The sequence below is a fragment of the Panulirus ornatus genome, chromosome 20 (genome assembly GCF_036320965.1).
Source record: "Panulirus ornatus isolate Po-2019 chromosome 20, ASM3632096v1, whole genome shotgun sequence".
Lineage (NCBI taxonomy): Eukaryota > Metazoa > Arthropoda > Malacostraca > Decapoda > Palinuridae > Panulirus > Panulirus ornatus.
Genome location: NC_092243.1, coordinates 10,577,167 through 10,603,503, shown reverse-complemented (window position 1 = coordinate 10,603,503; position 26,337 = coordinate 10,577,167). Strand labels below are relative to the sequence as shown.

Sequence of the window (26,337 nt, the reverse complement as noted above, 5' to 3'; positions counted from 1 at the left end):
CACTCTATCCTTCCATGTTCAGTTTGGTCTCCTGCTTCTCCTTGTTCCCTCTACCTATGACACATATATCAGGATAGAGAAATCAAATGTCATCTTCATTAAATATGACTTACAGCTAAGCATGATAGATTAAAGAGTGCATAGATATGAGCATTGGCAGCATAAACAGATGTCAGTGTAACCAGTGAATTTTACAAATTTCCTTACTTTTGAAATTAAGTATTGATTTCAAACCTTTAGGTATATACCGTAGATATTTGCTCTCTTTCTTTCTACAATCATGCTTTACAGGTGTGTGGAATTTTGAACTTGTCTTCATATATCTTGAAAAATATTCCACATCACCTTTCTCTCAAAATAATTACATTTTTGTTCTTTATTGTGACACAAACAATGCTTCCTCCTCATATTATTTGTGGTGTGCATAACTAAAACAAAACACTTATTAAACATATAATTAATTTGAACTCTTAACAGTCAACATACAAATATCACACAAGACTTGATAAAACAATCACAGTCAATTCATACTTTATATATATACTAACAAACAGTGTACATAATGGTAACAATGATTGTTTGACGGTCACCACATGAAGGACAAGGTTGAAGAGTTGAGATGAGTTATGTCACAGTCAATCCTCTGCCCTTGAGTACCAAGGAGTATCAGTCTCATAATGCAATATTGTCAAGATGGTCATCATAATTCCTGGACAAATGACTCTTTACTCTTATCATATAGTTATAGCTGTATGTATGTTTGTTGGTTTGATGGCTATTAACAACTAAATATCAGTAAGTTAGAATCTGTCCCAAACATCAAACATACAGCATACAAAAATTTAAGTAAAAAATGGCTTTTGAACCGTACAAAATTATTTGAATTTTTCTGGGCATCTACTAATGTTTGTAAAATATCATTTGAAATTTTAATCACAAATGAGAATTATTGTATGGGTAATTATTGTTAAAGGAAAAATCTAGGTATAAGTTACATTCTTAAGTCTTCTGTGTTCTTACGAACCTGATTCCTGTGCACTCTGGCCATATTCATTACAAGCCAGGTGGCCATTAATAAATAATTTGAAAATGACAGGTGTTAAGAGATTTCGTGTTTGAACAGTGGTTTGACTGTATCCCTGATCTAGAAGAAAACCATTCAGTCTCATTCATAATGCTTCTGTGTATTTTAAAGTCAGTTACCACATCTTGGACAAACCTATCATGTGCATCACAACACAAAAACCTTGGGTTTCTCCCTCCTATGGCTTCTCATCAAAGGGAACACTCCCCTAGAAAGGCACATTACAGGATGTTTAGCTTTACTGTATTTTGTACACTCTGTACTCCAGCTAAGGAAAGAGGGAAGTCCATCCCATCTCCTCGCATCCATTCATTGGTCTAGAACAGAGGCATCTAGTGACCCCTCACATTTTTATTTCTTAACATTGTCTCTCACTCATGAGCTGGCACTCCATAACATCATGTAAAGTACCTTTCACATAAGGCTGTGGTTTATATGTACATCAATAAATAGATAAACAGATACAGTACTACCTAACCGTCACCAAGAGTTGGCACTACATGCGCTTGTACCAAAAAAATAAATGATGAGTACAGATAACTAACCTAGTCTCACTATGCACAAATGCAGCATGGTTGTGGTCAAACGTGAACAATGAACTTCTAACATGGGTTTCCAGTCAACAAAAGTCTAGAATGTTTCTCTGGACTATCAACAGAGACCACAAATTGCTGAAAACTATTTTCAACTGGGATGCCCAAGGAAAAAATTTTACAATTTCTTAAGAATCTATATAAATCTTAGCAATGAATACTGAAATGAGACTCAATATACGTGAAATGAAGGTGACGCTCTGAGTAGGTGACCACCGAATAATTACAAACTAAGTTCATTCATGCAGGTAATCTCAACTTAGCAGTTACTATTGCCATCCTGTCAGTTCCCCTAACATGGTTTTAGTTTCAATGAAAGCTGCTCTTAGCACTTGCCTTCCAGTTATATACATATAAAATGTATGAATAAGGATATTTTCCAAATCTTTTCATAAAAAAATTATATACAGTAACTTATATTACCATAAAGCTTTTTTTTCTTTTTTCAGTCAGAGCCCACTATTGCAAGCATGGGTTGTTAATTGTCAAGAAAAAATTACAACTTGACTCATTATCAAACACTACTAGTACTGATAACCAGAGAGAGAGAGAGTATTGGCTTTCTGTTCTCCCTGAAATTCCACTAGTAAAGATGACAGAAAATCAGTTCGGAGGCACAGTAACTTAGATATCATCCATATATGAATGAAACTAACTCTCCCCTTTGTAAGAAATCCTAGTTCTAAATCATGTACATGGCAGAGTCACAATCATAACATTCATGAATAAAATAATGTAAGTACAGAATTCATTTACAGTCAACATAACTGAAATATATCACATGACGACATAGAATATGGATAACATCTACAATATATGTATATAAACATATGAAGTAAGTCGGTATCATTTTGTTGAATTACTTTTGTATAAGTAGCAGGTAGGAACATTAGGCAGGAGCATTAGGTAGAAGTAGTCAGTAGGAACATTAGGTAGGAGCTCTGCAAACACTGCACTAGAGTTGCCCTCTGCCAGTGGCCTGTTAATGGCAAGGCACTAAAGGCTAGGAAATGTCCCTGGAGTTCACTAGTTATAGAGACTCTATTGCCTTGGCCCCCTGCTTGAGGGAATTTCAGTTGCGGACTGGTGTCAGAGATATAGATAGATAAACAGACTTACGTTAGTTAATAGCATAATTTCCAAGATTTTTAGAAAATCTTTTACAAATTTTCATCTAAAGAAACATTCTGCATTTCTCTATATTACATCTTACAAGATATCCAGCTTCTTAATGAAAGGTACATTCGAAGCAATGGCTCATTTTCGCACCACATTATTTTGCTTGACTGTGAAAGTCAATTTACTCTTTGCCAAACTAAAAGGGGCAGAAGAGTTAATCAATAAAACTTCCCATTATGAGTAAATGTGTGGCACTAGGAGTCCTGCTATGTGGAAAGATTGTCTTGAGGTACATTTCACTTTGGCATGATCATACAGCATCTGCTAAGCAGCAATAACCTGGCTCAACACAAAACTCATCAGCTGACAAAAAGACTCAAGCATTGTATTAAGTGTGAAATACACAAAAGAAACCAGTCTTTTCAGTTAAAAGAATTTTTTCTTTTTTGTTGCATATTTGCAAAAACTGATCATAGAATAGCAATGTTCTTCCCCAGAACACCATCAGCATACCTTCCATTCATATGCTGTATATTGACTAATGGAGATGAATCTTTAATAATTTCTTTTTCAGTTCACCAGAGGAAGGGACTATATCACATTCTTGGATACAGGCTATTCTCATCATTCTCTCAATCTTCAGTAAAGAGCAGTGTACCCTAAAGGAGGGATCAAAGGGTTTTGTTGTACCAGTCTCATCTGCTTACTGAGTGGGCTTTTCCATAACTGTTCTTCAGGTTCATGGAAACAGAATCCAAGAACCTTGAAGATTTAGTCAAAACCTATGGAGGTTCAAGCTAAAAATAAGGACAAATATACTGTCCTTTGAAGATAGAATCAGTAACTTTTTCCTTTCCAGACTTTAAGAGATGTATGCACCAAAACACAGATTTATTCTTTCTTAAAGGCTGTAAGACAAATAGCCTCATTCAGCGGCTCTTCTCAAGATGCTTGTAAATCCAGTCAAGGTAGTCTGAGACCCTGATGTAGACACCAGGGTATGAGGGCTCAGCACAACCCACACCCCATGAGGTGATTCCTGCCTGGATCCAAGGTCCTCCTCGTGTCCGACACTGGAGTGGCCCACCACTGTCACCCTGGGGGAAGATAGACCAGGATAATTACCCATGCACACTTATATGTTTGAGTATAATGAAACTTGATCACTTTTTTTTTTTTTGCAGTTATACTTGGCTTTTTTTTTTCAAGACTAGATGCTTTAAGGTGCTAACACATTAAAAACAATACCAACATTCTGTATCATTATTATCTTATTTGTATGAGTTTTTACTCAAACTCAGAGGGTTTGGTAGTATTGTATTTGGCTGTGGAAGATTTCTCTTAATCTGATAATCTACTGTGAGAAAAACTAGAAGAAAAGTAGAAACTATAGTGTTCATAACAAATGGCAAGGACGTACAGTACAATAGTGTAAATAACACTGCTTAACAAAACTAGGAAGAATGAAATCCTAAAACACATAGGAATCCAGTAATTATCTGTTAAAAATTGGCCATATATCATTAGAAAGTACAGCCACATAGCAACAAACTAAAAAAGAACAATTTAAGATTGTCAGTAATTTCCCAAGAACATAGAAATTCCTCATTTTCAAATGTCCCCCTCCTTTGAACCTACTTATAATTCATCCCATTGTTTTTTGATTATACAAGGATACTCCATGATTTGAAGACTAAAAAAATCAACAACCAATTTTTCAACAGTTATATGATGATTTTTACATGAGGAAACACCATATAGGTGTTTTTTGTTAAATGAAGTGAGAAACAAAATGTAAAAAAAATTATGGAGGTAAAAACAAAGATATGATAAAAGTTGTACAGCAGATGTTGGTAGTGCTTATGATAAGCACATCGACTCTTTAATATAATCATTGCCATCACTATCCCATAACCATCATCATAAGAACTTAATGATGTAAATAAAGGTACATGAAATAAGGAAGATTAAATAAAGGAATAAAGCATTTACTGTGAAAGGGCCTATCATCATCTTTACCACTGCCTAATTTTTTTTCTTCCTAATTCTCTCCCCACAAAAAAAAGATATCATTACATTCATAATCAATCTCACTAGCAACAATAGCAATATAACTTCAACATGGGAGAGGGTGACAGTAAGGGACATGACCAGTGGTAGAGGGATTGGAGAAGGTCCTTAAGAAACCAAGTCAGAAGTGGAAGAAATGAAGGTACATGGGAGACAACCAGCAGTGGAAGGAATGAAGGAACGACGAGATCCTGAAGGAAGTACTCACGACACAGGGTCCCATCCCACCAAGGTCCCAGCCAGCGCAAATCATTCGACTGCTGACGGGGCTGACCTTTCTATAGGCACGCTGACACTTCTTGTTGGTCATGACAGGCACACGAATGGTCTGCAGCAGGTCAGAGTTGCTCCCTTCTGCGGGGTGTAATAGTCGAATGTAGTGTTTAGCCAAACTGGTTAATAACATGAACCCATGTTGGGAAGAGATCTAGTGAATATACTGACATTAATGATCTGCAATAACAAAGAATTAAGGTATTCTAACAACTGTACTGTACTGTATTGAAAATAAAGAAAAATGTTACTCATAGCTTTTATATTGGAAAATTACTGTATTATATTCTACTCAAAGGTAACCTATCATAGTGAGATGGGTTCACACAATTTACATGTGATTTTGCAGTTCACTAAAGACTTTGGAGTAAATAGCTGCTTCATCACTGAAAAAGGGATTCTGAGACAGAAATCCAATGCACATATCAAAGATATCATGAAGAGAAACCACTCTGATATGTACACTGAATATACATACTTAATGTACTTATACATACATAATGTTTTGGTAAGTAGGCCTGTCACTATCTTCTTTCATTAATCATTTTAGAAAAGCATCCATAAAGACTAACACATAATCTTGTGAACAACACTATGATGGGTAATTCTTTCTTCCATTTTTACATAGAGAAAATACCATATATTCATCCTGCACCCCTTGGTTCTGTTCTAGCCCTGCACAGTACAAGCTTTACCCTCAAATGTTCAGGAAAATTTACTTGGTGCTGACCTCGGCTTTTTATGATAATCAAGTTTGTTCCTGCCTTCAACTATTCCTGACTTCCACATCTCCAAGTCTAACTCTCAGGACTTCTTGATTGTATGGTTCTTTTATCGTACCTTCTATTCCCATTTCTTGCTCCAGCCATTGGATGTTTCTAAAACTCAGGTAGTTTAGAACAGCTTAGACTGTCAACCATATCTGATAATGCAGTGTCATGTTTCTATTGAAACCATTCCTGGTTCTTAAGCAGCTGGATCCAGTTTCCTCTGTGGTATGTTGCCTTTGGACCAGCTTCAGTTTTCAGCTTTCCCTCATACTCACAGTCCTTAACATTTCTCCCGGCTGCTTCTAGTAATTATGTCCTATGTGTGGAGATTCTATCACGTCTGTTCTCAGGATTCTTCAAGTATTTCCTCAACCTTTAGCCTTTCTGAATGCTCATGGTCCTTATAATGGCCTCCCCTCATCTGTTTATGATACTCACAGTCCTGTTCTTACTTTACTTGCTAGTTTAAGTTTGCTAATTCTCCTAAAAAAAAATTGCCTATGCTTACGTTTCTTGGTCCTGCCCCATCCGGTGACAGAGCACTGGAGACCAAGGAAAGACATATTCCTGGATGGGAGACAGATGGTGTTTACAAGGCCCGCATGTTCCTCCAGGTCCAGGGGTCTCCGAAGCTTCACCAGTGCAATGTCATTGTCCCAGGTTGTCGCATCAAAGAACTGGAAATAACAATCATATGAGAAAAGCTTCAGTGTATAACTAATTTCAGAACATCAGATGTTCGAAAGAAATTGATCTTCAAATTTCTGAAACATCTTAACATAAGAAAATACTTTATGTCTCTTGAATGAACACATTATTAAGAGTTCCTGATCAGAAGTATCATGATCAGAGTACTAAGGCATATTTCACAGAAATTATTTGATTGTGAGGATAAATGCTTAATGTCTTTTGAGAAACACTTTATACTAACATCATAGTACTGTATATTCTTATCTTTGTCATCTGCGTCAACACAAAAATTTCTTCCATTTCATTCATGGGGAAGACACAAAACTTTTTCTATTATATTCCATTCATATCTTAAAGGTTATTCCTTCAACTTCTTTAGAGTAACGCTGGTGTCACACAGGATAACAGAATTTCTTCATTTTTGAGGTATTAGCTAAAATAAGCAAATGACTTACTAGTAGCTAAGGTATGATTAATCATGACTGAATCATGATAATGGTGAAAGATTATTATAATATCTTTTGTGGCCAACCCTCCAACTTAGCTTGAATCATTCTGGAGATTGGGTCAAAAGCCTTCTCTAAACCCTAACCTTCACTACACCTTTGACACTACTTGGCCTTAACCTGAATCCTACAGTTCAGATGAAAGACCATCTCCAAAACACCTTCATTTTCACTGTACCACATCTTCATTACACCCTGAGTACCATTTATACCTTTGAACTGAGTATGGGTTAGGACAAAAGCCATCTTCATTACACCCTTATCTTTATAACATCTCAACACACCACTGACCTTTGACCTGGCCCTTACAGACCTTTGACATGACCCATAAGGGTCATATATATATCTTAGCAAGGCTAGGTACCTATTTTACTGACCAGCCCCTAAGGCAGGATGAAGAGCTGGGTTAACTTTAGTGGACTGGCTACCACAACCTGGATTCCAATCTATGCAGACTCGACCCTAGGTAGCCCGTGAATACTTCAGAGTCCCCAACACTGACTGCTACACCACAGAAGTCCATGGTCATACAATGATAAGTCTTTCAAGGGTATCTAACATTTTTTCTTTGGCAAACATCAATTTACATCACATCACTACACTCTCATTTCTTTTATTCTCCTGTATTGATGGGCATACCTCATTTTACCACATACAACTCTCCTTTATTGTCCATACCTTGTGTATGATGATCCTGGAGACAGGATAGAGGCGCTGGGTCTCAGCAGAGAGGCTGATCTCCCCAATCCTGACCGTCCAGAAGGGTGGTGGCAGCGCAAACTTGAAGATCGGGCTGAGAAGGAAGTCATTATTGATAGGGACACACAAACAACTTACATGCTGTTAAAAATGGGGAGCAGGACTAAATTTTGTAAGACTAATTATGGCTTAAGATGATCCTGGAAGAGTTGTTAAGGTTTAAGACATTTCTTAAGGTTTAAGACAGTGAAAGTAAAGGATATTTACTTTGGTCTGGAATAAGAACAGGAATGAGAGAAGAGAGGAAGGGAGAGAATGATGAGTTCTAATGTAGATCTGGAAGTTCAGCAAAGATAATCCCACAAGTGCAAACAAAAGATGCTTTCTTAATGACAATATAAAAGACAAGTGTGGTAGGTTTGATATGGAAATAAAAAGTGATTATGTGATTATCCTGCACGAAACTGCGAGAGACATAAAGTTTTTTGACTACATGAAATGTGAGTTGATCTTAAGAGGATATGGGGCATGATACCAAATGGTTTGAAAGTAAATGGCACGAAACCATTGTAGGATCAGCTATAACTATAAAAAATGGCTGACTTTTTTAATTTAGAATTATCTGCTGTAACAACAGCAAAGGTCATTTTAACCTTAATTCATTTTCTGAAAAATCTAATATCTAAAATTACAAAAGTTAGAATATCTATTATATCAATCTCTTTAAAGTAATAACTATGTGGATATGAAAAATTCAATATAATAAAAAGCTTATACTTATAACAAAATACATCTTCAATGAATCATTTAAGCCATTCAAACTAGAATCATCACAGTTTACTCAGCAGTCATGAATGAGACCCCCTACTGTAAGACACCAGAACCTACTCACTCGACGATGCAGTGGGCAGCAGTAAGGATCCATGACGGATGTATGAGGGTACCGCCACAGTGCTGGCCAAGCCGCTCTCCACTGTACGGGTCCTTCTGCTGAAGGGCCACCTGCCAGGGCCACTCCCCAGACACCACACTCCGACCGCCAACGATCCTCATGTAGTAGCGATGGCTGTAGGCTGATTCACCACAGACTGTTGGGAAGAAGTTTTTCTGTTTAGCCTGATTTGTCTGCCTCTCTTGCCTTACACTGCTTATTTCCTATCTGTATATCTAGATATCTTTCCATCTATGCACAATCTATATGTATGTATGTGTGTGTGTATGTATGAGTAATCATCTCTTTGTACAATTATGGAGAGGCAGTGCTACATTCATTGGGCCCCATCAATACTGTCTGCTCTCAGAAAACTTTTTAAACTATTTACAATCACTATCTACTAAACTTGTTCTAGAACTACTTCGCTATATCCATTCTAAGAAGTTTCTTCTGAAATTCTATATTGTGGACTTTGGCTTTGTATCCTTGCATCTTTCACGGAACTGGTCACAATTTATTTCAAGCTGGTTTTAAAATCTAAAGGCTGTGATCAGGTCACCCCTCATCCTTCTCTCTTTCATGGTGTGTGTGTGTGTGTGAATAAGAGCAAGGTTATTAGGTACAGTAGTGTATGCTAAGACGTTGGCTTTGATAGATATACCTTTTCTTTTAGTTTATGTATCTATAATTTTTTAGCTTTGAACTTGGGTCTAGAAACGGAATATTATAATCACCCTGATATCATTTCCTACTGACTTTGTGGGTTACTATAGCTCATGGTTTGACAAGGTATAGCTGGAGGAAGCTAAGGGCGTGTAATGCCCTCTAGGGAACGACAGTACGACCCCTAGAACACGACGGTACAAAACTTTGAGCCAAGAGGTACGACCCTTGAGGAAAATGGCACGACTTAAGGAGCACAGCGGCACGACCCTTGAGTACGACGGTACGACCCTTGAGCATGGTGGCACGACTCTTGAGCATGACGGTACGACCCTTGAGTACGACGGTACGACCCTTGAGCATGGTGATAAGACTCTTGAGCATGACGGTATGACCCTCGAGTGCGACGGTGCGACCCTTGAGCACGAAGGTACGACCACTGAGCCCTTGCCAACGATAGTACGACCCCTGGGTACGGCGGTAAGACCCATGGATACGATGTTGACGAGAATCCAAAGAAAAAGAATATTTTTTCATGTCACCTTTACAAATGGTATCTGAATGAATTACCTTATCATAATCCACAGTCAGTAGATTACATTAAAAGAATAGCGTTACCATCCATCTAATTATCTAACAGGACAGCCCTTTTACCCACACGTATAGTGAAAGACTAAATACTTAACAGTTTACTGTACCATGTTAATACAAATTCCTCCCCAATGAAATTAACGTACCGGATTTATATTCGAAGGAGCGACTGTGTTAGCGAGAGACCCCGTTTTCTTCGTGCAATTGTCGTTATTCTTCTTTTTCTTTATTTGTCGCGAAGTTGACGGAAACCTGACCTAAATCGCCCCCCCCCCCCACACACACACAGTCTAACAAGTGGGACTTAAGCCTCATAAACCGCTATTCCAGTTTAGGTCAATATTGAATTAAAACTCTCCCAAGTTGATGTGCTAAGAATGTAGGTTTGTTAAACCACTGGTTTAACAGTTAACTCATCTAATTTATTGACTCATGATTCCATCTGTGCCTTCATTCTCTGTTCGTCTAATCTATTCACTCTGGTATATTATCCACTACCCATCTATTTAACCGTCCATTATACCATTCTTATGTCGGTCTCAGGGGCTTGTTTCTATCCACGGAGCTCGGTCTGAGATCAATATGCATTATTACGTCGATATGTCAAGCTGTTTGTGGCAGAAGCTTGCAAAGCCTATGTAAACACCACACAGCTTAGCTGATCATGTATACATTGCAGATATTCATCTGTCCAACCATCCATTCAACTCATCAATCCATTCAACCATCCAACTTTCATTCAGTCATTCAACCCACCAATCTATTAATCCATTCACCTATCGACCTAACCCCTACTCATCCATTCATCCTTCTATCTAATCATCTAATCAAAAACTCACCATGAATTCTGCGGGCTGTGTTTACAGAATACCCTGTAAAACCTATAATATATGTTGGGCAGACTGATAAGGATCTTTATGTTAGACTTAAGCAACCTAAATATAGTATAATAACAGGACAAGATTCAAATGTCTTGTTTAATCATGTTAAAAATTATGACCATTGTATTGATTGGAGTAACGCTAATTCAGTTATTAACTGTAACTCCTTCACCACGAGAAATATCATTGAATCTTCTATTACTAAATACACAAAGAATTGTATCATTTATATTAGTAAAGGTCTATACAATTTGGATAGCTTTGTCGTACGCAAAATCTGTAAACAGTCCCCTTTCCTGTTCACGTAATGAAAACTTTATGACAGGCATGATGCCAGACCCGAACACCATCAACCCGAACACCAACATCTGGAAACGCTTGTTTACAAATGGCGTCTTAGTTACGTTTCTTCTTGTATATCAACTGACTGTGATTACACGAAAGTGCACTTGGGAACTTACCGTGTTCAATTTTCGTTGTGGTTATATATATATATATATATATATATATATATATATATATATATATATATATATATATATATATATATATCAGCTTTGAAAGCCTCCCCTTCTCGTAATATCATTTTCCAAATACAGGGACAAGAGGAACCACGACAAGGATTTCTGCTCGAAGCTTCAGGCTGGGGTGTCTGAATGAGTGAGAAGAAGGGACAGACGGCTTCTATGCTTTGGGGAGAGGAACCTGGATGTTCTGGCTGTGAGTGGCATGAAGTCGAATGGCAAGAACGAAGGAGTGCGTGGCACTTAGATGAAGGACGAGGTGTCGGGCTGTGTTGAACAGTGTAAGGAAGGAGGTTGAGGACTGATGTGGGTTGTTGGAATGAGAGTAGCCAACGACAGGTGGGTGATTGTTAGTACACATACACCTGGTATTAAGAGATCTCAGGAGAGAAATAGATGCATTTTCGTGGAGCTGGGGGAGATGCCAAATTGTTTCACCGCCAACTTAGATACAAGGGATCGGATCTTGGCGATAGAGGACCTGAATGCAAAAGTGGATGATGTGATCGTTGGAGGCATATATAATTCGAGTGACATTAGGAGCCCCATGGAAACGAAAATGGGGAATAAACAGCTTTTCGAGCTGTGTACCGGGAAAAAAAAGGAGTTGGGGATTGGGTATAAACATGGTTTAAAAAGTGCATCAATAGGCATACATGGGTGAGTGGGGTTTGTAGGTTCAGGGACATTGTTGGCTTACGTGGTAACACGAGTTTAAAGATGTTGTTGGATATACAGGTGCTGAGAGAGGCAGCTGGCGAGATGTCCAATTTACCTTTCGCTAGAGGCGAGTGGGAAAGTCTGCCGTGGTTTTAGGAAAAAGAGGAAGTGACAAGCGTGGGAAAGGGGCGGTGAAAGTGAGTGAGCTGGTGGAAAAGAGGCCTGTGTGCTGAGTTGCCAGGAGAGACTGGGTCAAGAGTGGGGGGACGAGAGGAAGGTATACAGGGAATGCTTCCATGGGAAGGTAAGCTGTGGGAGGGAAATTTCAAGCAAAATTCGGAGATTAACTAAGTCTTCCAGAATGTTGTAAAGACTGTTTTCCTAATTAGTCTTTGTATGGCTTTCATTAAGAATCTAACCACCTATGTGTACAGGAGAGGAAGAAGTGCAACACTCTTGTGTGATTGCTATGTGTGTCGCCCCTTCTCTCTTAACTTTGTATATATATATATGGTACCATGTGTATACATATCCCCCATCCCCATCTACGCCGGGTATCCATACACCGACCAATCCCAAAGGAAGAATGAACAGTTGGGACTGCCTGTGGGCCAATTACCACACCCACGATTCGTACCTATACGCAACCGACCCCGGGCGAGCCCGCGATGACTTAGGGTCGGTAATGCTACGCATTACACCACGAAGGCCCGTGTGTGTGTGTGTGTGTGTGTGTGTGTGTGTGTGTGTGTGTGTGTGTGTGTGTAAATCTCTATGTTGCTGCATCCATCAATCCTGTAATTCAGCCTTCGTAAACCTCTAAAGCTGTTTTGATATTATCAGGATCACATCACGTCCTATTCTTTCTTGTCTAGGATGCTGTACCCCTGTCCTTCACTGGCACCGTCCCTCACAGGACCTTACCCACAGAGATCCTCTCCTTCACAGAAAAATAATAATCCGCCAATATTAAAGGCAAAGGAGCTAACCTCTCTCCCTAGACATAATACTTCGCCATTATATTGGTCGAGTCGTGACGACTCCTGCAGAGCTTGGGGGTTAGGAGGGGGGCCAGAGCAAATGGGTGTGACTCTGTCTACCGTCATGGATTGAGATTATCCCTCATCATGGATAGAGAACGTCGCTATATGGAAGGCTGTAGGAGGTGAGGGGAGGTCATCCGTCTCTCACAAGATCCCTTGATTTTCTCTCGACTTTCATCATTAACTTTCCTCCTCCGTCGAGAGGAAGAAGAAGAAGAAGAAGAAGAAGAAGAAGAAGAAGAAGAAGAAGAAGAAGAAAAAGAGGAAGAAGAAGAAGAAGAAGAAGAAGAAGAAGAAGAAGGAAGAGAATGAAGAGAAGGATTCATTCACTTGGAGATTCTATCTTTCTCTTTTCTCCATCAATCTCCTCCCTCTTCTTCTTCTTCTTCCTTCATCAGCCTCACCTCCCTCTTATATATATTTCCCCGGCAACATATCAATCCTCCATCGTCAAACTTCCCGTAATTGCCATTCTCCACACTTGCCTGCCATCACTGTATTGCCAACTCTGGCTCTGGATACCTAATAACTCACACACTGCCATCATTACCAGTCTTCAACCAGAGAGATCGTGAGCTATATCCTACATAAATCCCCTGAATGATTCCACCATTGGCGTGGGCAGATTTATCCCCGTCGTGGTTTCTATATTCATACATTCTTGAGGCGTTCGTAACCTGCATTCCAGACCTGAGCAGCATCTTAAGTCGGGCACACCTCAGGGTCAGGATGTTACTGGGTCTAAAGACGACTCGTATCATCTCTCTCTCTCTCTCGATGATCATCGAGGTGGCAATATTCTGCCTCGGGGAGAGCTCTCTCGGGCATCTGGGGTGTGACTGACTTGACTGGACGACAGTGTGCGACGCTCTGTTTCCCCTTGCATCAGAGACCCCCTGGCGGGTCTGACCTGTCGCCGAGATGAAGCAGCGACATAGTTGCTCACGTGATGTACTTCGGACAGCAAGAGGACCGATCCAAACCACCAACAACTCCAACGCCACGACCCTATCCAGTCTCGACCACCAACCAACTCCTCCTCCTCATCATCCACAACAATTTATATTCTTCCTCAACAACGCTGTGATGTCCAGACTCCTGCTCATCACCCGACTCTACCATCATCACTCTCATCATTACCTCGACCACCACACCACAGAGATCCCCCAATGGAGGAGGAGGAGGAAGAAGAGTAGGAGCCTGGTGGGCCGGCCAGTGCGGCATTTACCCACCACAAACAGCAAGGGCTGGACGCCGCCGCCCAAGCCGACCACCACCAACTACCTCTCTTACGCCCCTTCGAGTCGTTTGCCACTCTCACCACCACCGTCAGCAGGAGGAGTAGGAGGAGGAGAAGGATCCTTCAAAAGAAAAGAAAACGGTCTCTCCAGGTGTTCCTGGGGGTGGCGGCAGCACGGCCTGACACAGGCGTCAGTCTTGGATCTGTGGTCACATCTGCATCGCAGTGGGCGCCTCTCAGCAGCAACAGCAGCAGGAGGAGGGTAGGGCCGAGTGACTCGTCCCTCTCAGCAGGAGGAGGAGGAGGAGGAGGAAGGAATGGCCGAGTGACTCGCCCCTCTCAGCAGGAGGAGGAGGAGGAGGGAAGGGCTGAGTGACTCGCGCCTCTCAGCAGGAGGAGGAGGAGGAGGGAAGGGCCGAGTGACTCGCCCCTCTCAGCAGGAGGAGGAGGAGGAGGAGGAGGAAGGAATGGCCGAGTGACTCGCCCCTCTCAGCAGGAGGAGGAGGAGGAAGGAAGGGCCGAGTGACTCGCCCCTCTCAGCAGGAGGAGGAGGAGGAGGGTAGGGCCGAGTGACTCGCCCCTCTCAGCGGGAGGAGGAGGAGAAGGGAAGCGCTGAGTGACTCGCGCCTCTCAGCAGCAGCAGCAGGAGGGAAGGGGCTGAGTGACTCAGGAGGGGTCCTCCGGGAGGGTGGGACGAGGAAGCAAATGTGAGGCAAGAGGCGAGAGGGAGAGCGAGTTGGAAACGCTGCTCCCTGATTTCTCTCCATTCCCAGTACGACGCCGTCCAAGTGATGTATCAAAAACGCCCGGTGAGATCCCGGCCCCAGCGCTCCTGTCAAGCCTGTACGTTGGTATGTTGTGTGTCGCACTCGTTAAATGTCCCACTTTCTTCTCTCTCTCTCTCTCTCTCTCTCTCTCTCTCTCTCTCTCTCTCTCTCCCTCACACACACACACACGTAACACTTGACAACACGTAACTCACGCGACACGTCCTTCGTAATACCCTAGGTTTTTTCCTTGCGGTGAGCGCTACGCGCTGGCCTTGCCTTCCGTCAAAAGCATCGCCGTAAAGACCCGTAAGGAAGAAGCACGCATACTCTCTTCTCTCTCTCTCTCTCTCTCTCTCTCTCTCTCTCTCTCTCTCTCTCTCTCTCTCTCACACACACACACACACAAACACACACACATTTTCTATCGGGAGAAAATATTCGAGAGAGAGAGAGAGAGAGAGAGAGAGAGAGAGAGAGAGAGAGAGAGAGAGAGAGAGAGAGAGAGAGAGAGAGCCCGCGGCTCCGAACGAGCAAGTGTTTCACGCCCCCTCCGTCATTTCCGAACTGTTTCAGGAGAAAGTCGGGCGATGGTACTAAAATGTGGCCCATTTATGTCTCGGATTCCGGAGCGTTGACGTGGGTGAGGAGGTGGGTGCTGCCGGCGGTGGGTACAGTGAGTCAACACTCATCACTCCCTACAGCGGTGAGTCGACATCATTCATGACTCCAACGCTCCACTCTGACTCAACGCTGATCACTCACTCCGGCGCAACTCATGCTCTGCCAGCTCATCATACTCATTTGATACTCATCACTCCATCATAATAGTTCGACACTCATCACTCCATCCCACTCGCTCGATACTCATGACTCTATCATACTAGCTCGATACTCATCGCTCCATCATACTAGCTCGACACTCATCGCTCCATCACACTAGCTCGACATTCATCACTCCATCACACTAGTTCGACACTCATCACTCCATCATAATAGCTTGACACTCATCACTCCATCATAATAGCTTGACACTCATCACTCCATCATAATAGCTTGACACTCATCACTCCATCACACTAGCTCAAAACTCATCACTCCATCCCACTAGCTCAACACCCATCACACCATCCCACAAGCTCGACACTCATCACTCCATCACATTAGCTCGACACTCATCACTCCATCACACTAACTCGAAACTCATCACTCCATCCCACTAGCTCGACACTCATCACTCCATCCCATTAGCTCGACACTCATCACTCCATCCCATTAGCTCGACACTCATCACTCCATCCGACTAGCTCGATACTCATCACTCCATCACACTAGATCGACACTCATCACTCCAACGAAACGTTTTATTCCCATAAGCACAACAGAAGCCCGGAAAACAGGTCATAATTTGCACAGGTAAAAAAAAAAAAAGAGGTAAAAACAAAGAAAGAAAAAGGAAAGAAAGAAATCTGTAGTGTCATCAACTCATGAAAAATTCCCACACTGTCATGACTTCAACCACAGCTGCCATGCATGAGTGACGAGTTGCTCGCCTGTAGCAACAGCTTAATGGATCACAGCGAATGAAAAAGTCAGGCATCTAGCAGTGCAGAATATATATATATATATATATATATATATATATATATATATATATATATATATATATATATCATACTCAACCAATTAACTAATATACACTAACTTTTACAATCTATAAATCATTTACGTAAAACTGAACTCAGAATCAGTACCAACTAGAGAGAGAAAATCAACAATGTCTAACATTATGATTCTCGCAAATAATCTTAGGTGTGACAGGCGAGAAAACAACCTTCACCAATAGGCTCCTGGTCAAGGTTGTGGGTGGCTACACCTTCCACACAGGGCTTCGAAGTCCCCCAAAAACACCACCTCTTGAGGCTGTGCGTCGAACGTAAGGAAGAAAATGGGCCTATACAAACGTAAAAGAGAAAATGGATCTTTATATTCTTCAACCAACATCGTTTTGACCGGGGACCAAACCATAGCCCGTACTACAGAAAAAGGCAGCAAATGTGTTTATAAATCAGTTCATATATATATATATATATATATATATATATATATATATATATATATATATATATATATATATATATATATATATATATATATATGATGAAATAGCACTTTGATAGGAATTCAAATAACATTTAATACATGTATTTTTCCATGCATGCTACACTTCGTTTCAGGGAGACAATACGCCTCATCATGTGCAAACAATTCTTAAATTTTAAATTTTAAAGCCCAACACCAACACACACACACTCCATCTTGTCACTGCCATGATGTATACACTGGCCCAACCGTTAAAGGGAAAGTAGGGGGGATGCCTTGTGGTGAAGGAAGGCTGTGTTAGAGAGGTTGTGTGTTTAACTACTTTTCTTATGTTATCGTTACTTGATAATTCTTTTCTTATGTTATCGTCAATTGATAATGCTTTCAATATGATTTGTTTGATTATGGTTGTGCTTCAAAGTTACCTGAGGACAAATTAAAGTTCTTTATATCATCAATCTAAGACAGATTCAGTTACACTAAGTGTAACATAATCAGATGATGGGTACAATGTGACTTGGGATGTTACGGTCTACAGGGTGAACGCTTTCTTCCCAATGCTTAGCGACGGCATGACTGTGGTCGTCTCTGCGTACTGAATGACTGTGCCAATAGCATCTCAGTTATTTATTACCGGTCTGACCAGTGTGTGTGTACATCTTACATGTCTTACATTTGACAGCGTAAACACTCCCAGTTTTTCCTTATAGCTGCCTGAGTGTATGCATACAACTATACGAAGTGTTCGTAAAAGTCCCTGTGAAAGTTGCAATAGGGGGTATGTTCACATTCTGTATATATAGGTGTACAGTTGTATCTATGCACTGATACAGAGCCCTTAAAATCGCTTTCGAATGTTGTTAATTATTGGGGAAAGGTTTTGGGAGTTGAAGAATTTGGGAGGCGCTGGTAGGAGGAGGTCTTGGTGAGTGAGAGAGAAAGAGAGAGGAAAGAGAAAGAAAGAAGGAAGGCGAATTGATGATGGGGCTCAGCCTAGATGTTCGGTGTATGGGTATGTACAGTGATGGAAACAAACAGCTGTCGACTGCTGATTGGGTATGAGGTCGGAAATCGACCACCAATACCCTCAAACATACATGATTATACAGTGACATACATAGCAAAGGCACAACATGACTCAATCGAGGTTATCTCGGCTGAAAGAAAGAAAAAAAAAGTTGAATAAAGAAGAAATTCATCAGTGGCTTCGTCAATGTTTATGGACCTAAGTCTTACAAGAAGAAAGGTCATATGAAGATGGAAAGACAAAAGAAGGAAGGGAATTCCACCACTTAGCTTTACGAGAATAGAAGGAGACACCACAACTATCATTAGATGTCTTTCTTTTTCTCCTTATGAGATTATATAGAAAGGTACTCACACGAGCGGTGGTTGATGGCAGCCTCAACGCCTCCAGAGGCGAGGCAGCAGCAGAGGAAGGCGACCACAAGAGCCACCAACAGCTTCTGGGGGCGGCTGGTCACCACACTATCACCATCCACCACCACCACCACCACCTGCTGGTTCCTGCCCTCCGCATAGCTGCTGCCTTCTGACGGCGAGGTACTCATCCTCCCTCAGTTTTCCCCACATAGTCTCTGTTCGTCACAAGATCAGCTAACTGGAGTCACTACGGATGGACTTGCGTAATTGTGGCGTTTCGTTTTGCGTCACTGAAGTTACTTATTCTCTCTTTTTTCTATATAACTTGGGGTCATTACGAGACAAGTGGTATTTCACTGCCGCTCCACCTCTCGCATCACGAAGGGAATGTTGGTCACTGCAGCTCCAGCCACCGAAGTCTTCACACCTGGACACATTTCACTGAAGATGTCCCAATCAAGTTCAGGTCAGGTAACACTGATCATTATCGATCGCCTCAGTATCTACCTAACCGTAGAGTCATTTTTCATTATTTATTCCACGCTGAGATTTCATCGTTAACTTTTTTCTTTTTCCAAATGCTTACACTCTCCCATTCCAGCTTCAAACCTGCAAGATAGAATAAAGATTAACTGAAACACGTCAAATACGATGCTGTAGTGTGATCAACACGCCAGATATACATTTTCCATAAATACTTTCTCGTTTCAGTAATCTATCAATCTATCTGTATATACACATATCATATATATATATATATATATATATATATATATATATATATATATATATATATATATATATATATATATATATATTGTGCATACAATACAATCCCATACGTCTGGATACTTGCTAACGTAATACCCTTCAAACCACCCAACTGCCCCTCTTCAAATTGCCCTGTATGTCTAAGATTTTCAGTACCCAAACTCTTTGGATAACAAATTCACATCAGAATCAAGCAAAATACCCTACTCTCAACCACACACCATGACTTTAGAGCGCTCAAGTGCCGCAGACATCACAAAACATATCCTTGGATGGGTTCAACCAACCTCAAACCTCCACCCCACCTTCCCGCACAGTATTAGTGACAATAATCATCAAAAAAGCATTTGATATCCTCAAAAAACCTATCTTCACACACGATACTTGATGCTACCCATCACAACATTGAAAAAAAAAAAGAGGTTGTAGCCACCTTCACAGTTAGCCACCTAGCCAGTGTCGCTCACGGCGGCTTCACTACCAAAATTCTTCAGATCTACAATGGAGTTCCCAAGAAGCAGTTCTCTCTCTCTCCGATCTGTTCCTTCACGACTCTCCGTAACCTTTTGCAGACCACAGTGGGAAGATTCTCTCATCATATGCAGACGATCATGCAGCAACAAATATACAACATTACATTACACAACTGGAGCACTGGCTACTTTTCCACATAAGGTTTGCATGGCCAATCATTCCCTCTATGAAAAAAATTAATCAGCTTTTCTTCATTCACCCAAACTTCACAAGCAACAGCATAAAGAAAACTAGCAAATTAAACACCCAGAAACACTTACTTATAGCAGATCTGGACAAGGAAAAAAAAAGTCCCAATAGTAAACTCTACAAGCAAAGCAATCGCTCCACCCTAAACCATGCCTCACCTACGCGGTCATCCACCTTGTCATGGAGAAATACGACAAAGCTACAAAATAAAATGTAAATAAGAACACTCAAAACAATCACTAGCTACTTGGAAACCGAAAGCACTCAACATCATCACCATGAAACATACATTAACCTGATACAGTCCCATGTTAACATGTTCGATGCTCAGTTCCTTTCAGCATCACATCCAAACCACTCTATAACCAATGATCATCCCGCAAGTAGAAATAGTAGAATTGATCTCTGCCTTCCCCATTAGAAACCTATAGTAACAGATTCTCTCTCTCTCTCTCTCTCTCTCTCTCTCTCTCTCTCTCTCTCTCTCTCTCTCTCAGCCTGACAACCTTCCCCAACAAACACAAAAATACGAAGCATGCAAATATTGAAATGAGCCGACAAGCACTAAAACTGTCCACCCCAAATCAACCCAGTCTTAAACACCGCCCTACCATACCATACATACATACAACCCATCAGAAAGTACACTCCCTAGACAAATACGAGTTACTCTTTCACATTAGCGCTGTGGCCACAGCTCCAATATTACAAACACAGTTGTAACACAGCAAAGAACCCGTCATGCCCATGATGCAACTACCATAATGAAGACACTAGACACTTAACGATCAGTTGCCCTGCACATCACACGTTATGACCTGTGATCCCGCCAGGTGGACGTGGCTGGCTTCCTAAGCGTTGCGATATCCCCATAGAGGTATATATATATATATATATATATATATAAATATATATATATATATATATATATATATATATATATATATATATATATATATATATATATATATAGCCACAAGGGAAAGGAAAAGCAAATATTCAATCACTTTCATTCTACTTGTATATATATATATATATATATATATATATATATATATATATATATATATATATATATATATATATATACAAGTAGAATGAAAGTGATTGAATATTTGCTTTTCCTTTCCCTTGTGGCTACCTGTATATTCATCAGTCACATGTTCATTTGTGATTTATTTGCATATATATATATATATATATATATATATATATATATATATATATATATATATATATATATATAATAAGTGCTGTGCTTGTTAATACCTGAAGAAGGTGTCCAAGATAATTCAGTTTGTGGTTATTACCCCGGCAGTTGACTAGGCCTAAGGCCCACCTAACCTAACCAGGTAGCCTAGCCAGAGCTAACATCACAACACGGGTTCCTCTTCAAAGTGAGGGGCTGTCCATATGTTGGCTACGTGCGTGGCTTTCAATGGTCGCTTGTCAGCTGTTGGGGAGGGAGGGGCTGGCTGGTGAGCAACAGGTGCTCTGGACTGATACTCACACACACACACACACACACACACACACACACACTCATGCGGTTTTTTATGTAAGTTCTGTTTACACACAGTGTGATGAAAGTGTAAACACGGACGGCGTCCATGATTTTAAAAAGTTACACCGGGTAGAGTTCAAGTGATAAGGCAACACGAGTGTAGAACTGCTGCTCCTAGCGTACAGTACAAACAGTTAACTGTATTGATGAAATAATGTGTGCATGTGTGTGTGTAAAGGGACTCAAAGGGTGTGCACGGAATATATATATATATATATATATATATATATATATATATATATATATATATATAGAGAGAGAGAGAGAGAGAGAGAGAGAGAGAGAGAGAGAGAGAGAGAGTTACATTCTGCTCTTACACCATCGATATAGGATACCTAACCAACACTTTAAAATTCGAGCTCAGTGGTCTCAACAACTCTCAAGAAATATAACAAAACACACCCCTTTTGTGTCTTCGGAGGTTGTAACATAGTTAAAGACCGACCGTTACAACGCATCCCACGCATTCCTGCTTCCTAAAGCACGCACCGAGACCCTTTTTGCTTGCAACGCTGATGAGGGCGACAACACAAAAAATAGCAGCCTAGCGCACCGCTAACCGGTCCCCCTCGAAGCTGTTATCAGAGATATGCTAAACTCGTCGCTAAGACATCTGGATAATATATATATATATATATATATATATATATATATATATATATATATATATATATATATATATATATATTCATACATATCATTGGGGCTTATCAACACAAGGCATATTTGTGACGCTACGCTGATACTATGCTAACCACTAGAGACTCACCAGACGCAATCTATGCTGCTATTGTATGCCTACTGCCAGCTCAGCCTAACCCATGCTGCCAATGGGAGGTGGACAGAAGGGGACGCGGTGGTGACCAAAGCACACAGCATAGACCGCTACACATGCAGGAAAATCCACCTGACTGACCGAGAAGTTCATCTTCCGACTTAGGTATTTGGGTCAATTTTTTTTTCCTTTTTTTGTGCTGCTCTGAAAGCAACAAGAAATGATGTACTGTTGTTTTATGCAAGAGAGAGAGAGAGAGAGAGAGAGAGAGAGAGAGAGAGAGAGAGAGAGAGAGAGAGAGAGAGAAGCTTGGTGTAAAAAGCCTACGGATTTTTATCTCAGAATCAAGTCTTGTGGACCTTCCCTATAGATGTCATACGTCAACCTAAATTCAAATAGGTAAAAAAAAAAAAAAAGGTAGCAGTTTACCGTTAATGATAGAAAATGGAATATACAAACAGACGAATATTTTGATATATCTAAAGAAATACCTCGTTACACTGACTTTAAAACAACAATATTCTCGAGTTGTCTGTGTCACCTTTTTATAACTAGTGTGCCGGTAATTAGAGATAACATACTTGTCTTGAAAATTAGGCCAGTTAGTTAATGAACATTGAAACTTGGATCCCAAGCCTCTATTTAAGTCCTCTGTCTTAGCAAACTGAATATAGATTCTCTGACCACCAAGACAATGCTCTCTGGCAAGGCGGTAAGAGGGCGTACAGGTCTCTGTGCTTGTGTTGTGTGTTGAAAATTAAAGAAAAGCAAACACCTGATGAGGCGAATTTCTTCCGAGAAAGTTGTGGTGTTATGCAAGTTTAAATTAACTACCTGAACGCAGCGCGACAGCCACGTAGCCTAACCTAACGCTTCAGCCACCGATGTGCTAAGACAGTATCCCCCTCCACCTACATAACCGTTTTCTGACTTCCAAAGTTTCGAAGATGCATCGCACATCCTTTACACAGATGAACATACTGTCGCTACCGCTCGGGTTTAGGAGGAAGGCTTTTAAAAATCATTGTGACAGCCAGGTAACGTAACCCAATGGTTCCATTCTCGGGGCTGTCTAGTGGTAGTTTACATCGGATAATCGTGTGTGTACATGACTGATATCTATTTACGATGCCGTGGTGCTTTGAGAGCCGATTAAAAAATTTAGCCTTCCTAAGCCTCTGCGTCGTCAGCTGCAGTACCTGTTTATCTCGTGGGGTCTGTGAATCAGAGAACGTTTACGCAAGGGATACTGTTTTAGTCTATCACGACCTTGGTTGGGGTCCTGGCTGACATAACTGATGACCCAAGGTTCGATTCTCGGGGAGCCTAGTCTCAGAAGACCTCGTATAGAAACTTGCAAGGAACGGGCCCGTCAAGAGGCAAAGACCCGTGCCGGACCAAGCAGAGGTTCGATGATCTTAAGAAAAAAAAAATAGTTTATCAAAAAATAAATATCATACAATACACTGATGACAAAGTATACAACCGAGAACAAGTTTATTCAGTGTTGAAATTGGTACTTTTGAGGATAGAGGAACATATATGATATTCTGAATAAACAAGCTTGTTCAACAAAACCATGTTTATTAAGCTAGAATAGTTCCCCATCATTAAATTTGGCATTTCCTAAAAAAATAACGGTACGAAGTCTGAAGACAAGTGACTTTCCAGCAGATGTTGCGATAAACATAAAATGTGGTTCGACTCTTGAACTTGGGGTCATTCGACGACCCCTTTTTCAGAATCTTCCTTTTACACTAACGCATTCACACGACTCCCTTTTCAGCAGATGTGCCATCATCCTCTTAACTCTTGCCTTCATACAAAACTGGGCATTCCCAATCCATTTTTTTTCCCCTTTCCCTTAAGCTCAGTTTCACTCAACCAAAGCATCCAGGTCTCCCTCCCCGATGTCTCTCCTCATCCGAGTCACACCCACGCAAGTTCAGACAACCCATCCCTAAGCCTTAGATAAGCACTCCTCGCTTGTCTGCTCCTTCTGTTCTGTCTTTTAGATATTGTAATACAAGATGGGGCAAGGTTTTCCGCAGGTCAAGAACATATGTCAAAATGTGTGGTCATGCGTGTGTGTGTGTGTGTGTGTGGTGGGGGTGTGAGCACATGACAGCTGAGGAGCAAGAGTTCGGTGTAAAAAGTTTGCATCCTAAGCATAAGGGATCTTGTGATGTGGTGATTCAATGTTTGTAGTGTTGGAAGGATGGGTAATGCTAGGAATGCAGACGAGAAAGAGTAATTCGTATACTCCTGGGGAGCATAGTTTCAGATGGGTGTATGTCTGGTGAGGTGGTCTTCAAGAATGGGTTGCAAAGGCGTTTGTCTAGTGCTTGTCAGGTCAATTCGTCGTCAGGTATGATCTGTCAGTATTGTGTCTGGTTGATTTTGGAGGATGGTAGCTATTGGTTTGTGTCAGATGTGCTCCGTGTGCATGTAGCTCTCGACTACTAAAGTGTCAGTTAAATTACCATAATAGCCAATCATCAATAGCTTTTACAAAGGTTCTCATCATTGTCTTTAGTCAGACAATTAGAATATATGAGTCAACTTAAAACATTATCTTCCCAAGAAAACAAAACCCCCATAGTTTACTACTTTTACGAAGTTATGACTATTTGAAGGCATCTAAACTATCATTAAGAGCTTGTACTCAAGCGGCTTCGTAATGAGAGAAAACCGAGTACCGCTTTAGAGGGGGATCTCTCATATCATGTACAGCAACGTAAACTGCAATGTATCGCCTACAGGTAATGCATTAGATAGCACCTAATGTGCGTGGCAAAACAGGTGGTCATTATCTCTACCTGTTTACGCTTCAAGGACGTTCCTCCGTAACACTATACCCATGTCCAGGTGAAAGCATGCATTACTCAACCAATATCACGCTTTATACTTTCCCTTAATAAAAACAAAATATGCTTCTGTCGAGAGGTATCATACTTCAAGAAAAAAATAACTCATAACTGAATATTTGCCCTTAATCTACAAAGTCCCATGCACCACAGGAACACCAAACTAACCTGTTGACGATCGTGTAGTGTCGTCGCCAGCACTTGTGGTCTGCCTAAATCCACAGTCTAGAGACAAGGACCTCCGTGTAGTCTCCCGTATTTCCGAGGAATGTCTTGAAGAGCAAACAATATCTGCAGCTCACTGTGATCCCTAGGTTCAATGACCTGCCGTGTTATCGGGAAGCAAGCACGTCACGGGGGGGAGGAAAAACCCGGCACACATCTCACCACCACTAAGGATAGACTGTTAGGCTCAGCGAACTCCTGTGTCACAGTTTTCTACTACTACTACACACACGAGTGTCCGTGTGACGCCTCGCCAGCGTTCACAGAGTAAGACCGCTTACACTAAAGGACGTGAACGAAGACAACAAGCTATCCCCACCCTCACCACCGCCAGCCACAACACTCGACTTCCAACTGCTCGGAAAACCACGAGGAACACACACACACACACACCGCCTCCACCACCTCCACCAATCGCCATTGCCAGCGCTCCCACCCCCCCAATACCCGACCCCAATGGTCCCCAACCCACTAGCCATCTTCTGTCAACGCCTCCCTTAAAGCCTTCATTAACAACCTGTGTGTCTATCCTCAACAAATGTAGTCATACGAGGCGTTCTTCTAAACGACACACTATTATGTATCCTGGGTTTCATACAGGGTGCTTTAGCTGTTGTCATGTCATTCAAGACGAACATTTGTGAAGTTTACGAACTTCGGAGGGAAAAAAAAACGTCTCGTAAGCTCCGCAACTTGAACAATGATTCAGTCATAGATTCTCTTTATATCTTAAAGCTGATTCTTCCCATCACGTACGTAATCAAAGGCCAATTAGTAAATTCTATCTCAACAGATATATACATTCCAAATCATCTGTTG

General features: G+C 41.0%; 1 protein-coding gene across 1 annotated transcript; it reads right to left on the bottom strand.

Annotated features, from left to right (window-relative positions):
• Positions 1-442: 442 nt before the first annotated feature.
• Positions 443-25,911, bottom strand: LOC139755922 (tryptase beta-2-like). Its single transcript, XM_071674678.1, has 7 exons — positions 25,462-25,911; positions 18,592-19,202; positions 8,697-8,892; positions 7,784-7,898; positions 6,418-6,586; positions 5,075-5,220; positions 443-3,893 (listed from the first exon to the last, which is right to left on the bottom strand). The coding sequence occupies exons 2-7, from the start codon at positions 18,779-18,781 to the stop codon at positions 3,726-3,728; spliced, it is 984 nt and encodes a 327-aa protein (XP_071530779.1). The 5' UTR covers positions 18,782-19,202; positions 25,462-25,911; the 3' UTR covers positions 443-3,725.
• Positions 25,912-26,337: the final 426 nt, after the last annotated feature.

Coding starts and splice junctions, on each gene's coding strand:
- LOC139755922 (XM_071674678.1), bottom strand. CDS start 18,781: ATGAGTACCTCGCCGTCAGAAGGCAGCAGCTATGCGGAGGGCAGGAAC. Junction 8,893..18,591: donor TGCCATCAACCACCGCTCGT/GTGAGTACCTTT, acceptor TCTTCCCAACAG/TCTGTGGTGAATCAGCCTAC. Junction 5,221..6,417: donor ATGGGGCAGGACCAAGAAAC/GTAAGCATAGGC, acceptor TACACCCCGCAG/AAGGGAGCAACTCTGACCTG.